The 22,014-nt window shown below is 38.1% G+C and overlaps 2 protein-coding genes across 12 annotated transcripts in view; one reads left to right on the top strand and one right to left on the bottom strand.

Moving 5' to 3' along the window:
• Positions 1-10,995, bottom strand: part of NCAPG (non-SMC condensin I complex subunit G) — a 38,226-nt gene extending 27,231 nt beyond the window's left edge. For 7 of the 9 annotated variants that reach the window (XR_015287133.1, XR_015287130.1, XR_015287131.1 and 4 more), the window contains exons 1-7: positions 9,941-10,239; positions 9,146-9,352; positions 8,037-8,265; positions 6,615-6,760; positions 5,685-5,769; positions 2,731-2,923; positions 1,106-1,255 (exon numbers count right to left, since the gene is read on the bottom strand). Coding sequence is in view for 3 of the 9 variants with exons in the window: in XM_023925448.2 (XP_023781216.2) it covers positions 1,106-1,255; positions 2,731-2,923; positions 5,685-5,769; positions 6,615-6,760; positions 8,037-8,265; positions 9,146-9,352; positions 9,941-10,051 (1,121 nt within the window). In the remaining 6 variants the exon portion in view is untranslated. Of the gene's footprint in view, positions 1-1,105; positions 1,256-2,730; positions 2,924-5,684; positions 5,770-6,614; positions 6,761-8,036; positions 8,266-9,145; positions 9,353-9,940; positions 10,270-10,574 lie in introns of those variants that run through there. The other 2 variants (XM_023925450.2, XM_023925447.2) reach the window with 2 other exon arrangements.
• FAM184B (family with sequence similarity 184 member B) overlaps positions 10,198-22,014 on the top strand; it is a 45,299-nt gene continuing 33,482 nt past the window's right edge. Inside the window, exons 1-6 of one of the 3 annotated variants that reach the window (XM_086890190.1) lie at positions 10,198-10,621; positions 11,376-11,507; positions 11,775-11,972; positions 13,148-13,180; positions 13,815-13,870; positions 17,104-17,608. In XM_086890190.1, coding sequence (XP_086746316.1) covers positions 17,474-17,608 — 135 coding nt within the window. In that variant the 5' untranslated portion in view covers positions 10,198-10,621; positions 11,376-11,507; positions 11,775-11,972; ... (1 more) ...; positions 13,815-13,870; positions 17,104-17,473. The remainder of the gene's footprint in view (positions 10,622-11,375; positions 11,508-11,774; positions 11,973-13,147; positions 13,181-13,814; positions 13,871-17,103; positions 17,609-22,014) is intronic. The other 2 variants (XM_086890188.1, XM_086890189.1) reach the window with 2 other exon arrangements.

Raw genomic sequence — 22,014 nt, 5'->3', positions numbered from 1 at the left:
CTGCATTTTTCTGAAGTACCAATGACTTGCATGCTCTTGCTCCTCCTAACCAACACCCTCACAGTGCACTGCACAACTGTACACCAGAGGATTGAGAACTGTAAATATTACCTGGAACAACAGCTCAACAATGAAAAGTTTAGCAGTTGAGACCATAAACAATTACTAGCAAACCTGATTAATTTTAACCTCACCCTGAAGAGCAATGTAACTGAAGGCACTTTGAGTAAGATTGGATGGAAAGAGAACAAATGTTCTCTTGATGAACAGATTTTTTAGAAAAGAAGTGTTTCATGGACTGTTAAATGAATAATGAATGAATAAATTTATACCCACTGGACCAGATACACATTTCAAAACTAAGGAAGCACAGATGCTTCATTTATGAAACACATTCCACACCGAAAAGTAGTAATGACTTCTGTAATTACTACCAGTATACTACATCCAGTACAGTGAGAAAAGCATATGCATATTTTTAATTGGAAACATCCATCAATACAATGCATTTTTCAGCAGATCTGATTTATTATAATTTCAGGAAGATCCACTGTGTTTTACAGATACAACACCTCAGTTAAGACTGCCCAGCATTATCTATGCTCTGAAGCAAATTCTGTTCAAAATTTATGTTAAGACTAAAGAATTCCATAAAGAGGAAAAAAAAAAACCAAAAAAAAAACCAAAACACCAAAACAAACACTCCACAAAAAAAAAAAAATTAACATACATTGCCTTAAACATTGCCTTAAACATTAATTTCTGCCCTCCCATGCCCTCCAGTTAAATAACTGTTCTGTAACTGTCTCATTTTGCAGCTCTGTCACTGCCTTCAAACATAAGTTTTTAGGAAGTACTCCTGCCTGAGCAGACAAAAGAGAAGGGAGGTTTCAATTCAAAAATGCTTCTCTTAGGGACAGAAGCAAAATTTTACTTTATTTTCACAAATTACAACAATGAAAGAAGTGTTGGTTGAAAAGCTAAAATCACTGTTCAAGCACAATTTTGGGTTTGGAGGGTACCTGAACACTTGAATAAAAGAAATATTCTCTAATTAAAATAAAAAATCTACTTTAATGGCAAGACATTTTTAAATGCAATGTACCTCAGTAGATAATCTGCATATATAGCTGGTTCTGGCAACACTTGTTCTAGTATAACTTCACCTTCTTCACCTTTTGATTTTAGATATTCACAAAGACATCTCCAATATAACACATTCTCAGCTGTTAAATCCTCCAGTGGAATCAGCTTTCTAAACAAAAATAAATATGAAGATATAAATAAGAGTCTAAAACAATAAATACACAAAAGTATTAGAAAATAAGAAATAACTATTTCCTAAAATGCAAATAAAACCCTGTCAAAGGTATTACCCACAGAAATAGTTACAGGTTGAGAAAAATAACTTTGTCTCTCTTGAGGACACAGAGCTCCACAAGCCATTCACTACACTGCCCTTCTCAGTATTTTAACTCAAGGCTGTTCTCACCAGTTTGCAGAAACATTCTGTCTAACCCTTCAGTCCTAGAGCAACATTGTTATTACTGCACAAGTCTGGAAATTGAACGCCATTAATCCACAGAAATGTAAAACTGCATTAAAATATTTTTCAGCTTCTATGAATTTTCTTCCATTCTTAATTCAAGATCTTGACACAAAAATGGAGTAGCAATCATAACACAAAATAGCAAGCATAATGCAACTTCTCATACAACTTCTCAGCAACTCTGTAAGTTCATGATCTATCTGACATAGACAGATCATCCATCATGAGATCCCCACTCCTTTTTAGATTCATAGTATTTTTCATGCCAAGCATGGCTATTCATCTTTGCTTCAGAAGCAGAACATTAAGTTGTGCATTAATTCTACCTCAAAACAGAAAAGACAGTATCACTATGGTGGTACTTTTTACTCCCTTGAATCCCACCCATTTTAATTGTAAACTATCAAAAATTTTGATTTTGCTTTAGCTTTACCACGTACAAAACAAACAAAAAGCCCAGTCAAAAACACCCAAGGCAACATGTAGATGAAAACTGATCATTTAACAGCTTCTCATTAATCTGACAGGTCTTTATTTTAATGTAAATTTAACAAACAGAAATCAGACTTCAAAAATCTAGCCATTTATCATTCTGATACTCCACTATTCAAGCTGTACTCAGAAACTTCATACAAAAACAACCCCAGTGTTTTCCATAAATTAAATTAATGTAAGCTTCATTACAAACTGAGTAATTTGACTTACTTTTCAAAATGTCATTAGTCTAACAGATCTGATACTTAAAAAATTTTCAGAGAGCCCAGTTTTTCAGAATGGAAGCTTCATTTTGCTCAGGACTAAAGTCACACCAATCAAAATGGAATGATTTTGAAGAGTAGTAGGAGTCTAATCTCAGATGATGAAATTAAATGACAAATTGTCACTGATTAAAAAGCAATAGCAAAATCTTACTCTGTATTATGGGAGGAAATGCACAGTATCATGTGAAATGCCTTGCATTCTGGTTAGTAGCATGGCAGATGTTTTGAAATCAGTAGATGCTATATGCACTGCACTCCAAAGCTATAGATATGGGCCTGTCTGCCTTTAAAAAGCATCAATGTAGTGAAATAACTTTCTTATAGCCTCTGGAAATGTGCCAGTTAGAGGTTAAAAGAAATTTAGTTTTATATTCTCATACAAAATGCTCATCTTTTGGAAATAAAGAACACTCTGCATACCTGCTGTCAAGGTTTTTACAGTTCTGAACAATGTCATGAAGTGGAGATAATGAAAACATAGCATTTAATACTGGGATGGCCACTTCTGGGCAGTTTTCTACATCCAGTCTATGAAGCAATTCTAAAACATCCCCTTCAGTGAACTGTAACCAGGCTGGAAGCAGCTTCTTCTTCATTACCTCCTTAACAGCATCTAATAATACAGGAATTCAAATAGTTTAAAACAAAGTTTAAAAAATATCAAATTTTTAAACATACTTTCACAAAACACTTTTCCATAGAAGTCTTTTTGCAAAAAAAGTTATTATACAATTAAACTTAACATTACCTTGAATAAAGAAAAACCCAGCTGAGCAAGAACTACCTAGGGCACACCCTTTTTCTGAGGCAATGTTTTTCCCCTCACAGGGAATTTATAAAAAAAAAGCCTCTATCCAAAAAAACTTTTATATCTAAAGGCAGCACCTCAACCCAGAAAACCAACAAACCACAAACTTCTGCAGAACAAAGAAATATTAAAAATCAGAATCACAGAACAGGTAAGACTGGGAGGGACCAGAGTGGGTCATCTGGTCCAACTTCTGTGTAAGCGCTGTTATATACTTGCTCTGTTTGAGGAATCAGCTACTTTTGGAGGCAGGAATTGAATTGACACACAGAATTCTCATGCTATTTCAATTATGTGAATGGATTATGAAGTTTACATACAATACTTAACTCCCTACTCACCACTACCACAAGAAACAATTCCTGGATCAATAGAGTACTATTTAATCAGTGAAAAAAGTATTTATGGGAACATCCAGAATGTATACCTTATTAATGCATTCACCCAGACTTAAGCAGGGATGTTGAAAGGCTAGGAGTCTGGTGGAGGTAAAAACACAGTAACTAGGAAGCAAAACCATAATGCTCTTAGGCTCTTTCAGAAAACTATATCCAGTATAAGGGAAACAAAGTGCACATATACTGACAACATTCATCTTTCTCTTATATGTAACTCATGATAGTAAATGTAGCACTTAAATATAGTTAAGAGTTCAAAAAGAATTGCAAAAAGGCCTTGAGAAAGCCTTTCTTATAGAATAAGAAACCACTCCAAGAAGTTGAAAAGTATAAACTAGTAGAATACAGTAGAATGGGAGCTGAACTCACCCTGAAAAGTAGAACTAAGCAGAATGTGGATCATGTATTCTACACCTTATCTAATTATAAGCCCTTGTTCTGAAGCCAATATGGAAAAGCATCCAAAATTTTAATGTAGATACCTTGAATGAGCAGGTTTCTCACTAGCTCAGGAGTTACTCAGAGAAGCAAATTCAATAAAGATATATATATTCAGGGTTACAGGATTTGCAACATTTGCAATATAGAATAGCCAGTTTGGAATACAAACCCATTTTATCTGGCAAAGAACATATCAGTCAAACTGGTAGATGTTTTTCCCTTTGATTCTAGATGTCAAGAAAAAGTCTTCAACACCTGGGATGTAAAATACTAAGGAAGAGACAGACACTAAGAAAGTATCTGTCCTGAATCATAAAAGAGGGCATTTCTTTATGTTGAACACATCAATGTCATGAAAGACAGGCCACATAGAAAGGCTGTACTTTCTCTTCAAGGGAGTATAAAAAATACTTGTTCCTGGCAAGTGAAGGATGACATGAAAAATTAGGGAAAGTAGTTTCCTCCCTAGTTTGGAAAGAGACTAAGAGAGATGCATTCACCGTAAGAAGTATCTCTCATGACCAAGCATTACTGGGGGAGTGGTGGCAGCCAACAGACAAGCAGCAACTAGTTAGATAAATCAGCAAACTAGTGTATCAATAAGAAACAGTAATTCAGAAGATGGGTTTTTCAGTTTTTTCAGTTTTTCAGCTGGACTTCAGAAACAGAACATGGCAAACTTCTGTAGGCTACTACAGACCAATTCAGGATTGGGGGGGGGTGGGGGGTGGGCAAAGCTACTAAAACTTCTTACACAGAAGGAGGTGGTCTTTTTAAGTGTAGTTCTATAGAACATTAAAAAGGACTCAGTTGATTGTCGCTTGCTTTCCTGTCAAGTACAGAATATGACCCCCAGCTAGCCAAAAACAATAGTAGATCAATAAAAACAGATGTATGCATGACACACCTTAAAGAGCTCTAGTTCCCAATGAATGCAGTACTTTAGTCTTGTTTTCTACATGATATCCACATAGATCATAATTCTCACAATTCCCAAGCAGCACATCACTCAGCAAGGGAAATTCTCAGAGTAAAATTCAACTTAGTGAAGACTTTCCAAAGTAGGGGGATTACACATCATCACTCAGTAAATCTGGTAGCTTCTACTGTGAAATTCATGCGCATACTTATGCTGCTGTTGGGGTAAACAAAAACCCAAAACAGTGTTCTACACCAAAATTGTCTCGCTCAGATGCAGGTGCTGTTTTGATCTCTTGGCAACCACCACACACCAATTAAGGGTACATTCTGAATGGCTCTTTCTATAGAGTGATAAAGTACAAAAGACATGAAAAAGAATAAAGCTGCCACATGATTAAATGCAAAAGGGTCAAAGATCCATTGAAAGAAAATTCAAGCTAAACAGAAAAATAACCAGCTGAGAAGATTACTCTCTGAAAGCACATAGGAAATATCTTCAAAGTGATATTAATGTTCATATTTAAATTTTTAATACATTTATTAGTTACAAAAAATATCTGTAATGAAAGCACATTGGCTTTCAGGTATTTTGAAAGTGCCATTCTTTTCTGGTTTGTTCACTATATGGGTCTAGAAAAACAAAGCAGCAAGCAGGTTTCATGTGTCTAAACACTTCCTGGTACCTCATAACTCTCTCCAAGCTCATTATTGCCATAACAGCTTCTGCATACATGATCCAAACACATTAGAAAGTATTCTCTCTTAAACATTAGTATTAAGATGTTAAGAAACCTATGATGTCTTACCAGATCTGTCATTAAGTCCTTGTTGCAACAATTTAACTCTCTGTGCTATTGTCAGAGCTCTCATGTGAACTTTTTCTGCCAAAACCTTAAAAGTAATGAAGACATTAAAATAAACATCCAAATATGATAACAAATGAACTCATTACCTACCTATGGTTTAACATTTTGAGTTTTACCTGTCCACAGAAATCCTAACTCAACAGAAATCTGTAATACCTATACCAACACCACTGCACTGATACATTAATAAGCATATCCTCATGCATGAAAGAAAATGAAAAGTAAACAATAAATTTAACACAAAGCTTAGAAGCTCATCAGCTCTGCTTGAATGCAACACCTGGACATGAAAACTATCCTCTCTCCTTAAAGTGCCCACAGTTATAAATATCTGCAATAATTACTGAAGTTAGTACTTTCCTTTAAAAACTTACTAACACAGAGATTCAGTTAAAAAAAACAATCTAAGCTAAGATAAAAAAAAAACAGAAGATGGTTCTGTGTGTAAAAAATTTTGTTAGAACATTTTGTTTCAAGAAAAAAGAAACAGACATGTTAGCATACTTTCTTACCTCTGCATGTAAATATAAGTAACAGTTGATACTTCTCAAGATTGCAATACCAAAACCATGCAATTTTTCACTACTGCTGTAGTCCTGACATCCACTATGTAATAACAGGGAAGCAAATTTGCTTCAATAACATCACAAAATGTATAGATAAAAAATAAGTAATTTCTATCAAGTAAGTTCTAAAGTCAAGTTCAGCAGTTTTAACTAGAAAACTTGTATTAAATCACTGCCCCTCAATATTTTGGTAAATGAAAATAAATTATTTAACTGTTCTTAGTCTTAAGTGAAATATAATAAAAGATTTAAAGCCTTTTTTCTAAGTCAGCCTTTGAAATTAATGGTAAGCGATGCAATTTACCTCATATGCCAGCTTTCTGACAGCATCCTTTACATCCATAGTGCGGCCTACAATTATTGGCAAAGTCCTTTCTGACGGAGCGATACATGACAGCACAGCACGTCTCACATCTGAGTTTGAATCATTTTCAAGCAATGTGCAGTAAACTGAAAATAAAATAGCCATAATCATGCTTTCATACAAGTTTGAAACACAGATAAACAGAAAATACTTTAAAAAATTTTCAGCAGCTGTTACCAAAACTCCTCTCCTGCCCCTGCAGAGCTGATAATTTAGAAAACAGTCACAACCCCAAGATTTTATGGTAACTACCATGCTATGATGTCAAAAGAAATAATGCTCACCATCTAAGATCTTTAGTTAATAACTCAAAAAATTGCTACTCTAGATCCCACCCATAAATAACTACTTTGTCATTTACTAGCAGAAAAAAAAAGTTGTAACTAGTTGTAACTCTTCATTATCTTTGAAGCAGATCCTCAAATTTTCCTTTAAATGGAAAATTGCAAACTCCATTAAGCCTACCAAAACTCTTACAGTAAATCCCTCACATCCCTCACACTTTTTTATTATATTCTTAAACCTTATTCAAAATTCAAAGTAACTATAAAATTCGTTTACTAAGTTTAAAGAGTATACATTAATTCATCTTGTTCTGTGAGACAATGATTTACTATGAAATTCATGATCTCCTAAATAATTAACCTACAAACAACACTTAGAAAATAAAATTTCAAAGAAGCTACCTTACCAACAGAAAACCCCAACTAAGTAATTCTTCACAAAAGGCAATATCTAAAGATTAATCAGGGCACAATTTACATACTAGCTGTGCTTGTACAAACCTACACTTCGTCTGCCTTGAGGTAAAGGAAGTAGAAGCTTAGTCAAGTATCATACAATATAGAAAGAAACCCACAAACATCATCAAGATACATGCATTGCAGCGATGCTGATCTCTTCTAGAAAAGTGATCATAATTTAAGAGAACAATAGTTTTTCCTCTATCATCTCTACTCTTCTAATAGTTTTGTACTAATTCAATTAATAGTACCAAAGGGTTCTTAGAGGACAAGAACTGAACAAATATGCATTATACCTCCATTCTAGTTTACGACACATTTTCACAAGCCTACTTCTATATTCAGCTCACAGAGCAGCCTGAGCCCAGTATAACTGCCTATCAGATATCCCCTAACAGTTCCGCTTTTTGCCCTTGAACACACATAACACTTGTATCTTCCATCTCCTCTAGCAAAGAGTTTCACAGTTTACGAATTATTACAAGAACACTCTCTAACATCCATTTACTCAATGCTAAAAAAAAAAAAAAGTCCAAGCTTCAAAATGCTATAAAGTAATGTAAATTAACAAGTGTTCTTAGACAAAAGAGAAAGACCCATACTACTCAATATTACTTACTATTAACAACAGGGCAGTTTTCATCCTTAGGATCTTGAAGTCTTGACAGGGCCAAGACAGCTTGAATTCTCACACTTGGAAATTTATCTTGAAGTCTAACCAGCATAGCTTGATTAATTTTATCAAATAAGTCATCATCAATCTCAGCATTCTCTGGCATATTTCCCAAAATCTTATTCACGAGCTGACAGGTTCGAAACCTAACTGCATGGCTGTTCGCATCGTGAGACTTAAGGAAAGAATAAAAGGTATTCTTATAATCACACTTTTCTCATTTCCAACATAAGGCTATTAATTTGCACATCTAAGTGGCTAATATTCTACAGAATAAATGAAATATGCACTTCTATGTTTCAAAAGTTTTTCCAATTTTATTTTATTTTTAAGATTAAAAAGCCACAGAACTGAAAAGCAATTACAGCCCACTGCCTGGATCAGTGACCCTAGAAAATCGTCAGTGCCTTTACAAAGGAAGCAGCATGCTGACCACTGCATGCAGCCTGCAGTGCATTAGACAACGTATTGCTCTGCCTCCATGAAACATTAGAAGAAAAAAAAGACATGAACAATTATGATTTGTTATCTTAGGTCTGATCCATAATCTTTCCATGGCAAATAAATAGTTTAGGAAAACATAATTCTATTTGTGTGTTCGAGCTATTGGAACTGTTCATCTTTCTATGTAACACTTGCAGTAAACAGAAAAGAATAATACATATGCCTGCCACAGTTGTATAGAAGATCTTTTAATATGTTGTTATCAAAGGAAGAGTATAAATTAATTTCCACCACACTTCCACAATTTCATGCTTATAAATATACCCATAGCAAAGCCTACAGTGACATATCTGACACCCATATAGGAGAACATTCACTTTTTCTTAAAGGCCCAAAATTTTGAAATCCAGTTGCTGGATTATTGTGTGGAATGTGGTGAATCTTTTTGTGTTGGGGGAATGTGGATGGTGCTACTTGTCAAGCATCAGCTTTGCTCTGCTTTAACTTTTTAAATTCTTATTTGTAAGTATTGTCAAGTACCAGCAAGTTTTCCTCACTGAAAAAAGTTTCCATTTTTATGTTAGACATTTAAGAATAAATGTTAACTGTACCTCAAGCAGAAATTTAAACACATAATTCAGAAGTAAATTATCTTCTCCCTCCTCACTACCATCTTCTTTCTCCATCTGATAGAATGAAGTAACAAATCTAGACGCAAAATTGATCACTTGTTCCACTGCTGGTTCCCGCCGGTAGATTATCATAGCATACTTGAGGAAGTGAATGAATTTTTCATTAAAGCCTTCTTTATCATCCAACTGGGGAAAAAAAAACCCAAAAACAAATCACAACGAAAGATAACTATCCGGTTCATCTTTCAAAACTGTACCACAGAAAAATAAAGTGGGCTTACAATTGACAGCTTCCTATTGAATTTAAATTTTTAAAGGGCTAGAGTCAGCAGTCGGGGCAGACCCGCTGTCGTGCCCTCCTTAGTATTTGTTCTAACTTCACAGCAGGCACATTACGACCGCGAGGTTCCATCCGGCTGACAGATTTCAGGACAATAATCAACACCCCGTCCATTACATGCTGCATCACACATCTCGGGTACCCAAACACCTTTCCGCGCCATCACCAACACCTGCGGGCAGCCCTCAGCGCCGCGTTCGCGGGAGACAACTGCGGAATAGTTCAGCGGCCTGGTTTTGCGGCATTGGGTGGGTTTCTTTGTGGAGGGCTGGGGATTCTTTTTGTTTGTTTAAGTGGCGGGCTCGCCTTAGGCACACCAGTGTTCGTTTTAGGGGAACACTACGGAGGCGACCCCTGCTCCCCGGGGGACCCGCGGAGCAGCCGCTGTGGCCCTCAGTTCCCCCGCGCGCCGGGTCGTCCGATGGCAGCCGTACCTGAGCATAAGTGCTCTTCAGACCCACCACGAGCTTCGCGTGGTTCTGGTGAGGCTTCTGGGCAAGCTGAAAGGCTTCCCGGACCTGCAACAGCTTCTTCTTGGCTCCCATGGCTGAGGAGCGGGACCGTGACCGACCCCTCACAGCTCCCCGCGCGCGCCAGCAACGGCCACAGCGTCCGCGCGCCCAGCTTCAAACAGGGAGCGGGAGCCGCCCCCGATATCGCGAGAAACCCGGGCGGGCGGGCGCGCGCTCGTGCCCGCGCGCTGGAGGCGGGAAGGAGACGGGCCGGGCGGCCGATGGAGGGCGGCCAATGGCAGCCTTTGGCCGGGAACGCGCGCTGAACGTCGCCATTTTAACACATTCGCAGAATGAATCGGGTTGAAGAGCTGTGGAACCTTCGAATCCAAGCTGTGATCGAACGCCGCCATATTAACTAGACCATGGCACTGAGTGCTACGTCCAGTCATTTCTTGAACACTTCCAGAGATGGTGATTTTACCATCTCTCTGGACGGGCCACTCACCCCTTCTGCGAAGACTCACCCTGTCTAATCACCCTTTCTGTGCAGAAATTTTTATAATGTCTAACCTTAACATGGCGCATTTTAAGACTATATTCCCTGGTCCTATACCTGGTTGCCTGTGAGCAGATGACGACCCTCATCTGACCTCCTTTCAGGTAGTTGAGTGATAAGGTTCCCGAACTTCCTCCAGGCTTTTACAACCCCAACTCCCTCAGCTGCTCCTCATGGGATCTGTGCTCCAAGCCCTTCAGGGCGGGCTAGGAGGGAGAGGGATGGGCAGGGGCCGTGCGAGGCTGCGGTTGCCCGGCTGTTCCAGCATCCATACTCGGCATCAGCCCTGCTGCGGCTGAGGGGAAGCGGCGCGGGCTTCCAGAATTATCTCGGCCAAAATAGTTAAATGCGCCTGACAAACCTGCCTGGAGCCGCTCTCCCAAAGCGCTCCCCGGACGGGAGCACCAGGGAAAGTACAGACGGGTTTCGTAAACCCAAGCATGTGCGGCAGCAACCTGGGACAGCTCAGCCGCTAAGTAATAAAGGCTCATTGAAACTCCCGCTCTTGTGTAGCTGCTGCGAGGGGCCTGACAAGGCGGACAGGGCGGATTCAATGTCCATTTGTGCTCCACACAGACTGAATTTTATTAGTGGATAAATATTAGTGGAAATTTCCCCCAAGTTTTCAAGCGTTTATTGTGAACCTAATGCTTTCCCAGAAATCCTTTAACTTGAGAATAGTAATAAACCCCATTATCTCAGTATCTCATTAAAAACAGGAAAGATAACTAAGCTCAAACCCCAGAGCTGCGTTACTGTTACGGAACGTACGGTGAGCATTTAATGATACAGTTAACGAGAAACAGGGCCAGGGGTGATTAGCTGAGGGAAAACATTCTCAGCATATATCAATTACAGAGTTAGCGACGGCATTCAAAGAAGTGAGGACAAGCTGTGGACAGCAGGAAGTTAAGGTGTTTGACGTCCATAGGTGTTTAGGCTTTAAGAAAAAAAAGTGCCTGATGGACCTCAAGAGATGACACCTATTTAGTAAGTACAGGTGACAAACTATCAAATGACAGTAAGTCAAATAGGCAGGACCTGTTTTGAAGAAGGGTCATTTTAATCCAAGAATAAAAAACCCACCCACCCCACCCCCCCAAAAAAAACAAAACAAAACAAAATACCACAAAAACAACCAACCAAAAAAAAAACCCACTAGGGGTCAGTCTTGTTCTAAATCTAAATATTCCTAGTGTTGTATTTAAGAAGCAGATTTTAATCAATCAAATAATTGGAATTATTTTCTCCTTACAGTGGTGTCAAGGATTATGGGATATATATGAGCTGTATGTGAAGAATGGAGGGCAGCAGCTGGAGACAAAGTATTTTCTTTTATAGATAAAAATAAATTCTAAAATAATTTTAATACATGGCAGAGGGCTTTTTCTCCCCTGACATATTATGCTGCCAAGCATTTGTATATGTTTAAAAAAAAATACCTCAATTTTAAAGGTGAGTTTTATATTTTTTATTAACTTTTAAAATATACAGATCAGGTCTAATCACCTTCAGCTTCTAGAGAGTAGGAAATTGATTCTATATGCACAAATACAATAGTAATATAGAATCTTACATGTTAACATATTTCTAAAAGTTTTCATTTTATGCTGGAGAAATAGTCACTCTACAAAACCACTATAATGAACTGCAAATCCTCAATGAGTTGAACATTTTTTTTTGAAGGTTAAATTTTGTGGAGAAATACAATGTGTAACAATCTTTCTATTTAATGTATTTTTACTGGATAATTACCTTAATATAGATTTTTTTTCTGCAATAGAATCCGTGTCTGTAGACAAAAAGATGCAAATAGGAAGACAAGCAGACTAACCTTTGTGAATCTTATGGCATTAAAAGCACAGGACTTTTATTTTCAGTGAAATCATAATGCAAACTGAATGGTTTTTGATTCACATGTTTAGTATCCTAGCTGTGCCTACCAGCATCTTAGGTCTACAGAAGAATACCTTATAGTCCCTTACCATGGATTTAATCTAGGATATGAGATTTATTTCTTCCAGGCTGCTTTAAATATTTCTGCTAGGGTTTGTGTTTACAGGTAGAAATAGAAAATTCTCAGTACAATTGATACTTCATGTGTAGGTAAACAACATGTTGAAGTAGGATAACAAATGCTGGCCATGTTCCTGTGATACCAGATGCCTTGTTCAACTGATAGATGTGTTGCTATCATAGTTTTTACAGCTTACTTTTCAGGGCCTTGACTGCACTAATTAACTTTATTGAGCCCTACCCTGCCTAGCCTAAAGCCAGAGCCTTTGCCTGTGAGCCTGGGAATCCATTCCAGCTCTTCCCTGCCCCTTCAGTTCCTTGCTGAGCTAACTCTCCAAGCTCAGTGAGGACCAGCTGCTTCCTGAGGGATGGATATAATGACTGACTAGGAAGGCAAGGATGTAATGAAGGCCCAGAGGTTGTAGCCAGTGGGATTTTGCAGTTCTATCCAGAAAAGAATGATGAAACTCTGAACCTTGGATAGTGCTCCAGGCCCTGGAGGATAATGCACTCTATTAATTCCAGCTTTTTTCCTTGTCCTTTGAAGTAGTGACCTTATCTGCCATGATCTACTTCTGACTCACTGTTCTAGAACCTTTTTCTTTCCTTTGTAGGTTCTCTTACGTGAGCAAATACAGTGCCACAGGGTAAGCCAAACTTACTGCATGCCAGTTACTTTATGGTAATATTTGATGTAGGTAATTGGATTAAAAAATGGAATTAGCAAAAAACGTAAGTTGATGCTGTCCTATTAGGTGTTCAAAGGCTTTTATATCTGATAATATATCTGGTTGGTGCCTGATTGCTTCCAATATCCTTATTTAAAACATAAACAGTAATGTTTCATCTATAATCAAGCCATCATGATGCAATAGAATCTGAGTTTACATCCACCACATTCCTCAAAACTTGTATATATGTAAGTCAGCTATAAAATTGTATCTAAATTTTTGAATAGTTACTGTTTTCAGTCAATGAGGAAATCAGTAGCCCTTCTACTGTTTTTGGAATCCTCTGTTTTATGAGGTAGGAAGAAATTAAAAATATAAAGTAGTTATATATAATATTTTTATATGTAATTATGTATAACATGGGTAATTACCCAAGATGTATCAGTGGCAACACTTCATATTTGTCATTCTACTTGTACACAATACCATAACAAGTTTTATTGGAAATGGAATAGTGAATGAGGTGAGCAGCATCACTTTTACCCCTATTTCTCTTATTTTTCTTCTTTTTTATCCCTCTTTATCTTTTTTCTTCCCTTGTCCAAAAAAGAGAAAATGGTTCCTGGATTCTCTGTTCTGGAGCCGAAAAACTACTCTAGGACAAAAGTAAGTGTAAGTGGAGATCAAAAATGAGGGTAGTGATTTAGGAATTTAATTAGAATCTCACTTAGGGGTGTATCTTCCTGTATTGGCACTCTAACTTGAGAAGTTTGAAGTCAGTTTTAGTAATACAGCTTTTTCATTTGAAACATAGAACCACAGGAAAATTTGGGCTGGCAGGGACCTTGAAGATCATTGAATTCCTACTGCCACCCCATGGCGTGCCATGGGCAGGGACGCTGCACACAAGCTCAGGTTGCCCAGGGCCCCATGCCATCGGTTCTGACATAACATGACTGTTAATGACTAGCTGTTCTACCATTGTCAAAGGCAGATTTTGTTTGACTGCAAAATAGTGATTATAATCCAGGGAATCAGTTTAACTTTGCTGTTGTTCATTAAAAAAAAACAACTCACTGAGCACAGTGTTCAGACAAAGAGTGAAAGAATTGGGCTGTATTGTGTTATTGTGTTTTAGAAAAGATGTTTTCATATTGTTGCAATATGTTAAACAAAAGTATTAACGTATTAAATATTTACATATGTATTAAACATTTGCAACAGGAATATATTTTTTATGTCTTGGAATTTGAGGTTGTGGCTCCTTTAATGGTAACTAGTAGCTAGTCAGGAGACTGCAGAAGTTATATAGTCTGTGTGTTCAACAAGCAGGAGGTATCAAAAATGGAAGGCTTATAGTCTTTTGCTCATGAATGTTTGTTTTGCTTATGGAAAGAAAATTAGTTAATATAATGGAACAGCAAAGCTACAAACCTGTGTACAATTAATCAGTGACTTATAAAAACTATAGTGACATGATGACTTTGTCTCACAATTCACCAAAAACGAATGCAGCAATAATAATTCAAGAAGAAGTGTTTGCATTTTCTGGTTATATTTTAAACTGTCTTTGCCATCTACTGCCCCAAATTCAGACACATTCTGTAATCTACTTGTGTTCTATGTGATTCTCACAAAACCTATATTTGTATAGTACACATTTAGATTATGCTTTGTGACATCATTTTTTTGTCATCTAATTTATGGGTGATTCCTAGATCAGTTACAAAAAAAAAAAAAAGGCAAAAAAAAAAAGCGCTAAATGCTCATTGAAATGTTCTAGAATTATCTGCTGAAATTCTGTTACTGAAACTAAGTTGGGTTCTTCTGAGTAATGAAACTAATGAATTTGAGTCATCTGTGAATTTATGTTCCTTTGTTACATTTTCTGGTGCATGAGATCTAATTTAAACTTTTCCAGGGTTTGAAGTATTGCTTGAAAAGTCTTGCTTGGACTGAGCATACCACCAGTGACAAATTATATTCTACTTAAACATCATCTTGTACCAAAGCCTCAAGTTCTTTCCCTCTAATGTCTCAAAATTCATAAACAGCCTGCTTGAAAATATCTCAGTAGTTTATTCCTTTTCCAATGTATCTGAAGATATGCGCTTCTCTTCTCTGCCATGCTCATACAGGAGTCTCAAGTCTCTATCCACCCCTGCCTCCAGGCCCAGTGTTTAATAGAACAGCCATAAATGTTACTGTCCACCTGTGTGATAAAAGAGCTAACTTCTTGTAAGTACTTGTAAAAGCTTTTGCAATTTTCTGTTTTCACTTAGTTTGTTCTATTTTTTCTGAGGAAACAATGTGTTTGGACTTTGCTCCAGTCCTTGCTCTTCTCTTGTCTTGATTGTCCTAATAAACTTGTCAATTTAATCAAAATCTTACATATAATTAAATTCCTAGCCTTTTTTTCTCAAATTGATAACCATATAGAGAATGTATTATAAAATATTAACTGAGTTAAACTTGTGTTTAACATGTCCCAGCAGATATCAGACAATTAGCAGTGGCATGTCCCTATGTCCTAGTCACAGAAATAGTTCCAGTAGCATCTTGGATACTAGTGCCAGTGAATAAGGAAACTGTACTTTGTCATTCCTTTGTGCACAGGTTTGTGTCTCATGTTTTCTTATTAAAATTCTTTCTGAGCTAAACATCATTTCCTTGCTTAGTATCTCTCAATGGTGATCATTTTTATTTATATATTGCATTTCTCAGTCTTCATTTCCTGTCATTCCTGGAGTGAAGATTCTTTCTGCCTCTGGAGATTTAGAGTCTCTCCTTTTCTCCCAACAAGCAAGGGTTTGGTTTCCCTGTCCCAAGGTCTTCTTGTCTTTGCAGTATTCCTTCTCCCTACTGCCTTGTAGGTATCCTTCTGCCCTGATATTTGCCATATAGGAGTGTTATTCTTAACATTTCTTTGTCTCTCTTTGCCCTCACCAAGGTTTTTTTGTTTTCCTTCTGCCCTACCATTAACTGACACCAGATAATCCTCCTCCTCAATTCTGATACTCCTCAGGAAGCTCTCTGTTTAAACCCACCACTAGCAAAGTGGGAGGATGGCAAGAACTGCCAGGATATCAGACTGGAAAGTTTCATGCCTTTCCAGGTAGGGGCAGCAGGGAAGAAGCAGCCTCATGGCCTCTCTGGCTGGCTGGCTGCAAATCAGCGGGGCCTGAGGTGGAGCACTCAGAAGTTCCGTGAGGTCTCTTGTGCTGGCTGCAGTGACACATCAAAGGGGTGTTGAGCAGCTCTTGTCTTATCTGTTCTTTCTCTCTTTTCCTCTTTTCTACCTCTCTTACTTCATCCTACTTGGCCTTCTCTTGCTTCTTTTCTTCTAGACTTGTGTAAACGTGTTCCTCAACAGTTTTCTTCTTGTGTAACACTTTACTGAAGCATTCTCTTAAAAAAATCCCATTATCTTAATAGCTTGCCTTTTTTATGTGTGTATTTTTCTGCCTTTTCTGTTCTTCATTTATTTTACATGTCCAAGCCTGATCTCTTTGAAACAGTGTGAACATAAAAAAAAATATAAATAAAAAAGACGTGTGATACCGTTTTCTATAGGCACCTTTCCAGTGCACTTAGTGTAACCGAAGGGAACAGAGACAGTCTCCTTGGGTGAGGCAAGCAAATTGAATCCTGGACACAGCTCCTGGGCTTAGCTGTGCTTGTGGGTCCATTGACTCCCATTCTGCTTTCATCACAGCAGCAAAAACTCAGCAAAGGTTTTCTTCATCACTTCTGGGGCCATCTTGGTAAATTTAAAGAGGATTGCCAAAATAACAGAGCTTATGAAAGGTGCCAACACTCTCTTGTCAGATGACCTCTGCAGCCCTTTGACACTTAGAAGGCAGCATGGTTTAATCTTCAGGCAATCTCTCCTACAGCAGATTCCCGGCGGTTCCTGTGCTACTGACTCCTGGCTGGCTCAGCGTCCCCAGCGGGGAATTTGTAGCACCCAGCCGCTGGCGTCTTCTCCTGGCGGAAGCTCAACCATTTGAAGAGAAGGGGAGGGAAAAAAAATCCCAGTCAGGATGTTTGCACATGCTGTTCTCTGCTTGCTCGTCTGGATGTTTTGCTGAGGGACTGGGACATCTGCAGAGAAGGGGGAGCGGCGGCGGCTGGAGCGTGCCCTGTTCGGGGCTGAAGTTCCTCCAGCGCCGGGGGCTGTGAGTGCGCGCAGCCGGGGGGGCGAGCAGCGGGGCCGGGATCGCGCTACCCGGAGCGTACGCAGACAGACGTGATTAAAATTCAAGCCTAATGGCCTCTGGCATAAACAACATTCATCAGCCCGGGACTTGCAATGGATCTAAAGCCGCTCGCAGCAGCTCGGCAGAGGAATGCAGTCGGGAGATGCACATGAAAATGTGCAAGAAGATTGCCCAGCTCACTAAGGTAAGTCTCGCTGTTGCAGTCCTTCCAGGGAGGTGAGGCTGCCCTGGCCGGGGGTGTCAGGGAATTGTCTCCTCTGATGCCCCTGTCTGAGAGGAGGGAAGAGAAACGGGCCCTCTCCTTTTAGGCTGTTGCCGAGAACATCGTTTGTGTGCACAAACTTCCATCCACGCAGTTCCCCCGCGGCGGCTGCAGCCCATCCTTAGGGGTTGCCTTTGTGGCCGCCTCGCACTGAACCGCTCTAATTACCGTGCGACCATAATGAGAAGAGCTTCAGCTCCGCGAAGACGTGGCGTTCGTCTGGGAGCTGTTGAGAGGGATTGACAGCATCAGCTTCTCTTCTGGAATTAAGGAAGACTGCAAGTAATTTGCGTTTTAGAGGTTCTCAAGTAATATTGTTGCAAAACTGCAGCCAACGCGTGGCATTACAGTACAATAGTACTCTGACTCGCAGCTAATTGTTCCTGATGTGCATAAGCAGAGCTACTTTAAATGACGTTTATAAGAGGAGGTGGAGAAGAGACAGGACTAAATTACGTATTGTACTTAAAACTTTTAGTCAATACTGAACCACTCAATATTTTCCACACGACGTTAAGAAATAAGAGAAAATATGTAGGAAATGGCAGTTACCTATTAACCTGTTCTTATGCTGCGTCTTTGTCAGTGAGAAAAACCTGTTTACTACCCTTGTTTACTAATACAGCTTTTACATGCTCTGTAACCTTGATGCAATTGATAGATACTTATTAGCAATGAAAATATATTGAGTAAAATTACAGGTCAAAAAATAAGAAGTCATTTAAATGTTCAGGTTAGAAGGGCTTACTAGTTACAGTGCTATCATTCTCATCTCATGATAACTGTACATGATAATGTACATCCTGTGCATCAATACATAAACAAGAGCTACCTCTAATTTCATATACTTCCTATATTATTCCTGTATTATACCAATACTTACTTTACAGGTTCTTTGTATGTTTGTTTTATAGTGTTTGTGCACAATAAGATCCTTACTTTTTGCCCATACATTGCATAATTTTATTGCAGTCATTTTTTCAGATGTCTTTTGCTAATTTCTGCTGTTAAGGTACATGTGGGGGGACTTCTTTAGTTTTGATAGAATTTTCCCTCTAGATGCTTTTCAGTTATCTGAAATAAAGATTATTTATACCTGAAGCTCAAAAAACTGCTTCTGAAAAGCAAATGATTCTGTTTTGGAACAGGGCTTTTAAAGAGCAATTTTCTCTGCAATAACACTACACTTACAGAAAATTCATGGCACAACTGGAATTTAAATCACATGCTTTCCCTTCTGAATTCTGTGTAGACTAATGCAGTATCAACAGCAAGCACATAAGAAGCAAAATCTGATACCAGATCAGCTGAAAAATGGCTATACGGGAAATTTGTTATAATTTTTGCCCTAGGAATTTCAAGAGCTCCCTTTTAAAACACTGTTTTCTGGGTTATATTACAGTCAGAATGATTATAATGAAATCCCTCCTAAATTTAAATGGCCCATAGTACTTTTCTTTTTGTTTCTAACCCAGTATGTAATACTACTGTGTTGTTGCACAGCTGCAACTTCTGTCTCAGTGACTTTAGATTTTCATTGATGAGGAGATAATGATATCATTATTCATCCACTCAGTGTTGTGCCAGGTGAGATGAATACAAAATATGTAAATAAGTTATTAGATATAGGTCATGATTTCCATTCTCTTTATTACATAGTCACTCGCGGCCTCCTCCTACTCTCAAAGGCAAAGTGTGTAAAGATATCAACAGGAAGTGAACTGGGGGAGGTGATGAGTTTCTATCCTTGCATTTAGTGCTGATCATGCCTTAAGGTGCTGTTTAGGGGAATACAGGGATCCAGGGAATCCCAAAAGGTAATTTGGACAGAGACTCTGAGAGCTCCTCCCATTCTACTGTCCTGCTATTTCTGTTTGTGAAGAGGTAGAATATAGGAAGTTTCCATTCCTTCGGTCATACATTTTTTCTGTTCTGCACATTTTTGGCAGTAACTGCAAAAAATACAAACCTTTAGCAATGTCTTGTTTGCTTTGGGCCACAGACTACTATTTTTTTGTAGCTTTTTGTATTTCTCTTGAAATGGATGTATTTGAATTCTATTTGATTGTAGCTGAATGCATGACTTTGTAGTAGTTATTGGTAATACCAGAATGACATTCAAACTTCTCCATCAGACATTGGACCCTTGGCATGCTGTTTCATGCTTCCCATTTCTTTGTATTTTTGTATCTGTTCAGCAATAATGTGGAGTGTAAGATGCATGGTGACTTTTAGAAGATACTTGGGATGTCACTCCCTGCTGCCACAAGCTACGGATTTGTAACATCTGCTGGCTATTATGGGATTTTCATGTGCTTACGGTTTCTCAGCATAGATCTTTTTACTTGAAATAGGATGAGATATTCAAATGAACTCTTGAAGAAGAGTGTTGAGGAAAGTGGATCAGCTTTCATTAACAGAGGCAGTTTGGCCAGGGCTGACAGGAACTAGATACGCTGCAGTTATCCATGCTATTCAGGCTTCTTTTCAAACCTCTGCCAGTGGGGCTCAAACCAAACCTGCTGTTCTGGATTGCAGTTCTGAAACCAAGCCTAATATGAATATCTAGGAAGGTGACAGTATCTGGTGATCAGAGAGCTACCTAAGCCACAAACTAGTTCTGTTTCCTTCTTAGAAACAAATTCCTGGACACCAAGGGAGGGGTATTTTTTAATGAGAAAAGACAGTTATTCTTGAATACTTTTTTTCCCTCGGGGTTCATCTGACCATATTGCAGATCTGGGAGCCTTGTTTTAAGAAGCACATGTTAAATTGCTGTATTACTGGTCAAGTAGTCTGACAAGAATTTTGTGTATGTATTTTGGATACTGTAAATTGTAACAGAGGAGAAGAGTGCTGAGGCAGGGAAAAGTTAATTGCTGGTAAAATGCACTTGCAAACCCTTTTTTCCCTTTAGGGGAAAGAAATGTCAAAGGGAAGCAAGTGTGTTCCTCTTCCAGAAGCAGCAGCATAGGCAGATGTTCCTTAATGACTCTGTGTGGAGCAGTTCACAATGTTACACGTTACATGTTCTGACTGCCTATCACCAGCAGTCACTAGGAGATTTAGCGCCTCAGTTCAGTCAGCAAGGTAGAAAGTACAACCATTATTTAATAAGCTTCAGTGGAAAATCAGCCAGAAAAGCAAAACCCTCTATCCTTCATTGTTTAAGGGAGGGATGGCTGACTTCTGCACAAAAATATATGCTCATATTTAGTTCTGTTTCCTTCACTCTTGTGGGTAGAAATTTACTGAAGAATTAGCAAATGACCTGTCACATGTGTGAGGGCATAGACTGGTTACACCACTTCAGTGTCTTGTAGCAGGGCTATATATTAGTTCTTTTAGCCTTTCCTACTTTATTTGCCATAGAGCTATCAGCCATTTATTGGTTTTAGATGTGAAATATGATCAGATTTTAATGGTTTATTCTGAAAGCACCTGACAGCTGGGTAAATCTAACAGAGCACTTCTGTGGTCTACTCATGTTCCTGTTGAAAAATGTTGCCTTTTTCATGTAGTTTAAGTTTATTGACCTTGTTTGCTGTGATGTGTTAACAGTACTTGGTAACCAATTCTTACAGTGGTTCAGCTGTTGTGCGGTTAGTTATTATGCTACCAGAATTCTCCTGTGTGCTTGAGGTTTTTTGATCTCAGCTCTCTAGAGGCATAGTCAATATTCTACAAAAAGGAAGCAAAATATAATAGAATAAAAACTAGGATCATGCTTTTGGAGTAACAGTATTTTTTCCTCTGGGCAAGGAATATAAAAAAAATATTTCCATGTAGGCAAATAGAATCTGTTTATAAAACCACTTAGATTATGTGCTAACAAGACCAACAAAATCAGCCATCCACATTCCCAAGTACTTTCTGATGTATTTGTTTTCATGATTTTTTTGTATAATTTGCTATCAGGATTTCAAAGCTAGCATTATTTTTGCCTATGAACTGACAAGAATGTGCAGATTAAGATTTCTTAACTTGTCATTACTGTTTTTTTCCTTACAGAGGGTTCCTCTCTAAAAAAATAACTCCTGGATTATTAAATGCATGTGCAGTGTCATAAAATTCTATTGATCAGCTAGTCAAAAGCAGTATTAAAGCCATATTTCTATTAGAAGAAAAGCTAGTATTTTATTTGGATAGCTAGAAATTATCATTCAAATTAATTCAAGGGGTAAGAATGACACCTATATATTGAATTACTACCTTACCATACAAATTTGGCACAAATTTTATCAGTTTGCAGAAAATTTCTGTCTTAGAAAGTGACAAGTCAAGACTACTTTATAATGTAGAGTACATAATAAATTGAAGTCTCTTTA

This window comes from Cyanistes caeruleus, chromosome 5, assembly GCF_971803275.1.
Source record: "Cyanistes caeruleus chromosome 5, bCyaCae1.hap1.1, whole genome shotgun sequence".
Lineage (NCBI taxonomy): Eukaryota > Metazoa > Chordata > Aves > Passeriformes > Paridae > Cyanistes > Cyanistes caeruleus.
Note: the sequence above shows the minus strand (reverse complement) of the source record. Positions and strands in the feature narration are given on the sequence as shown.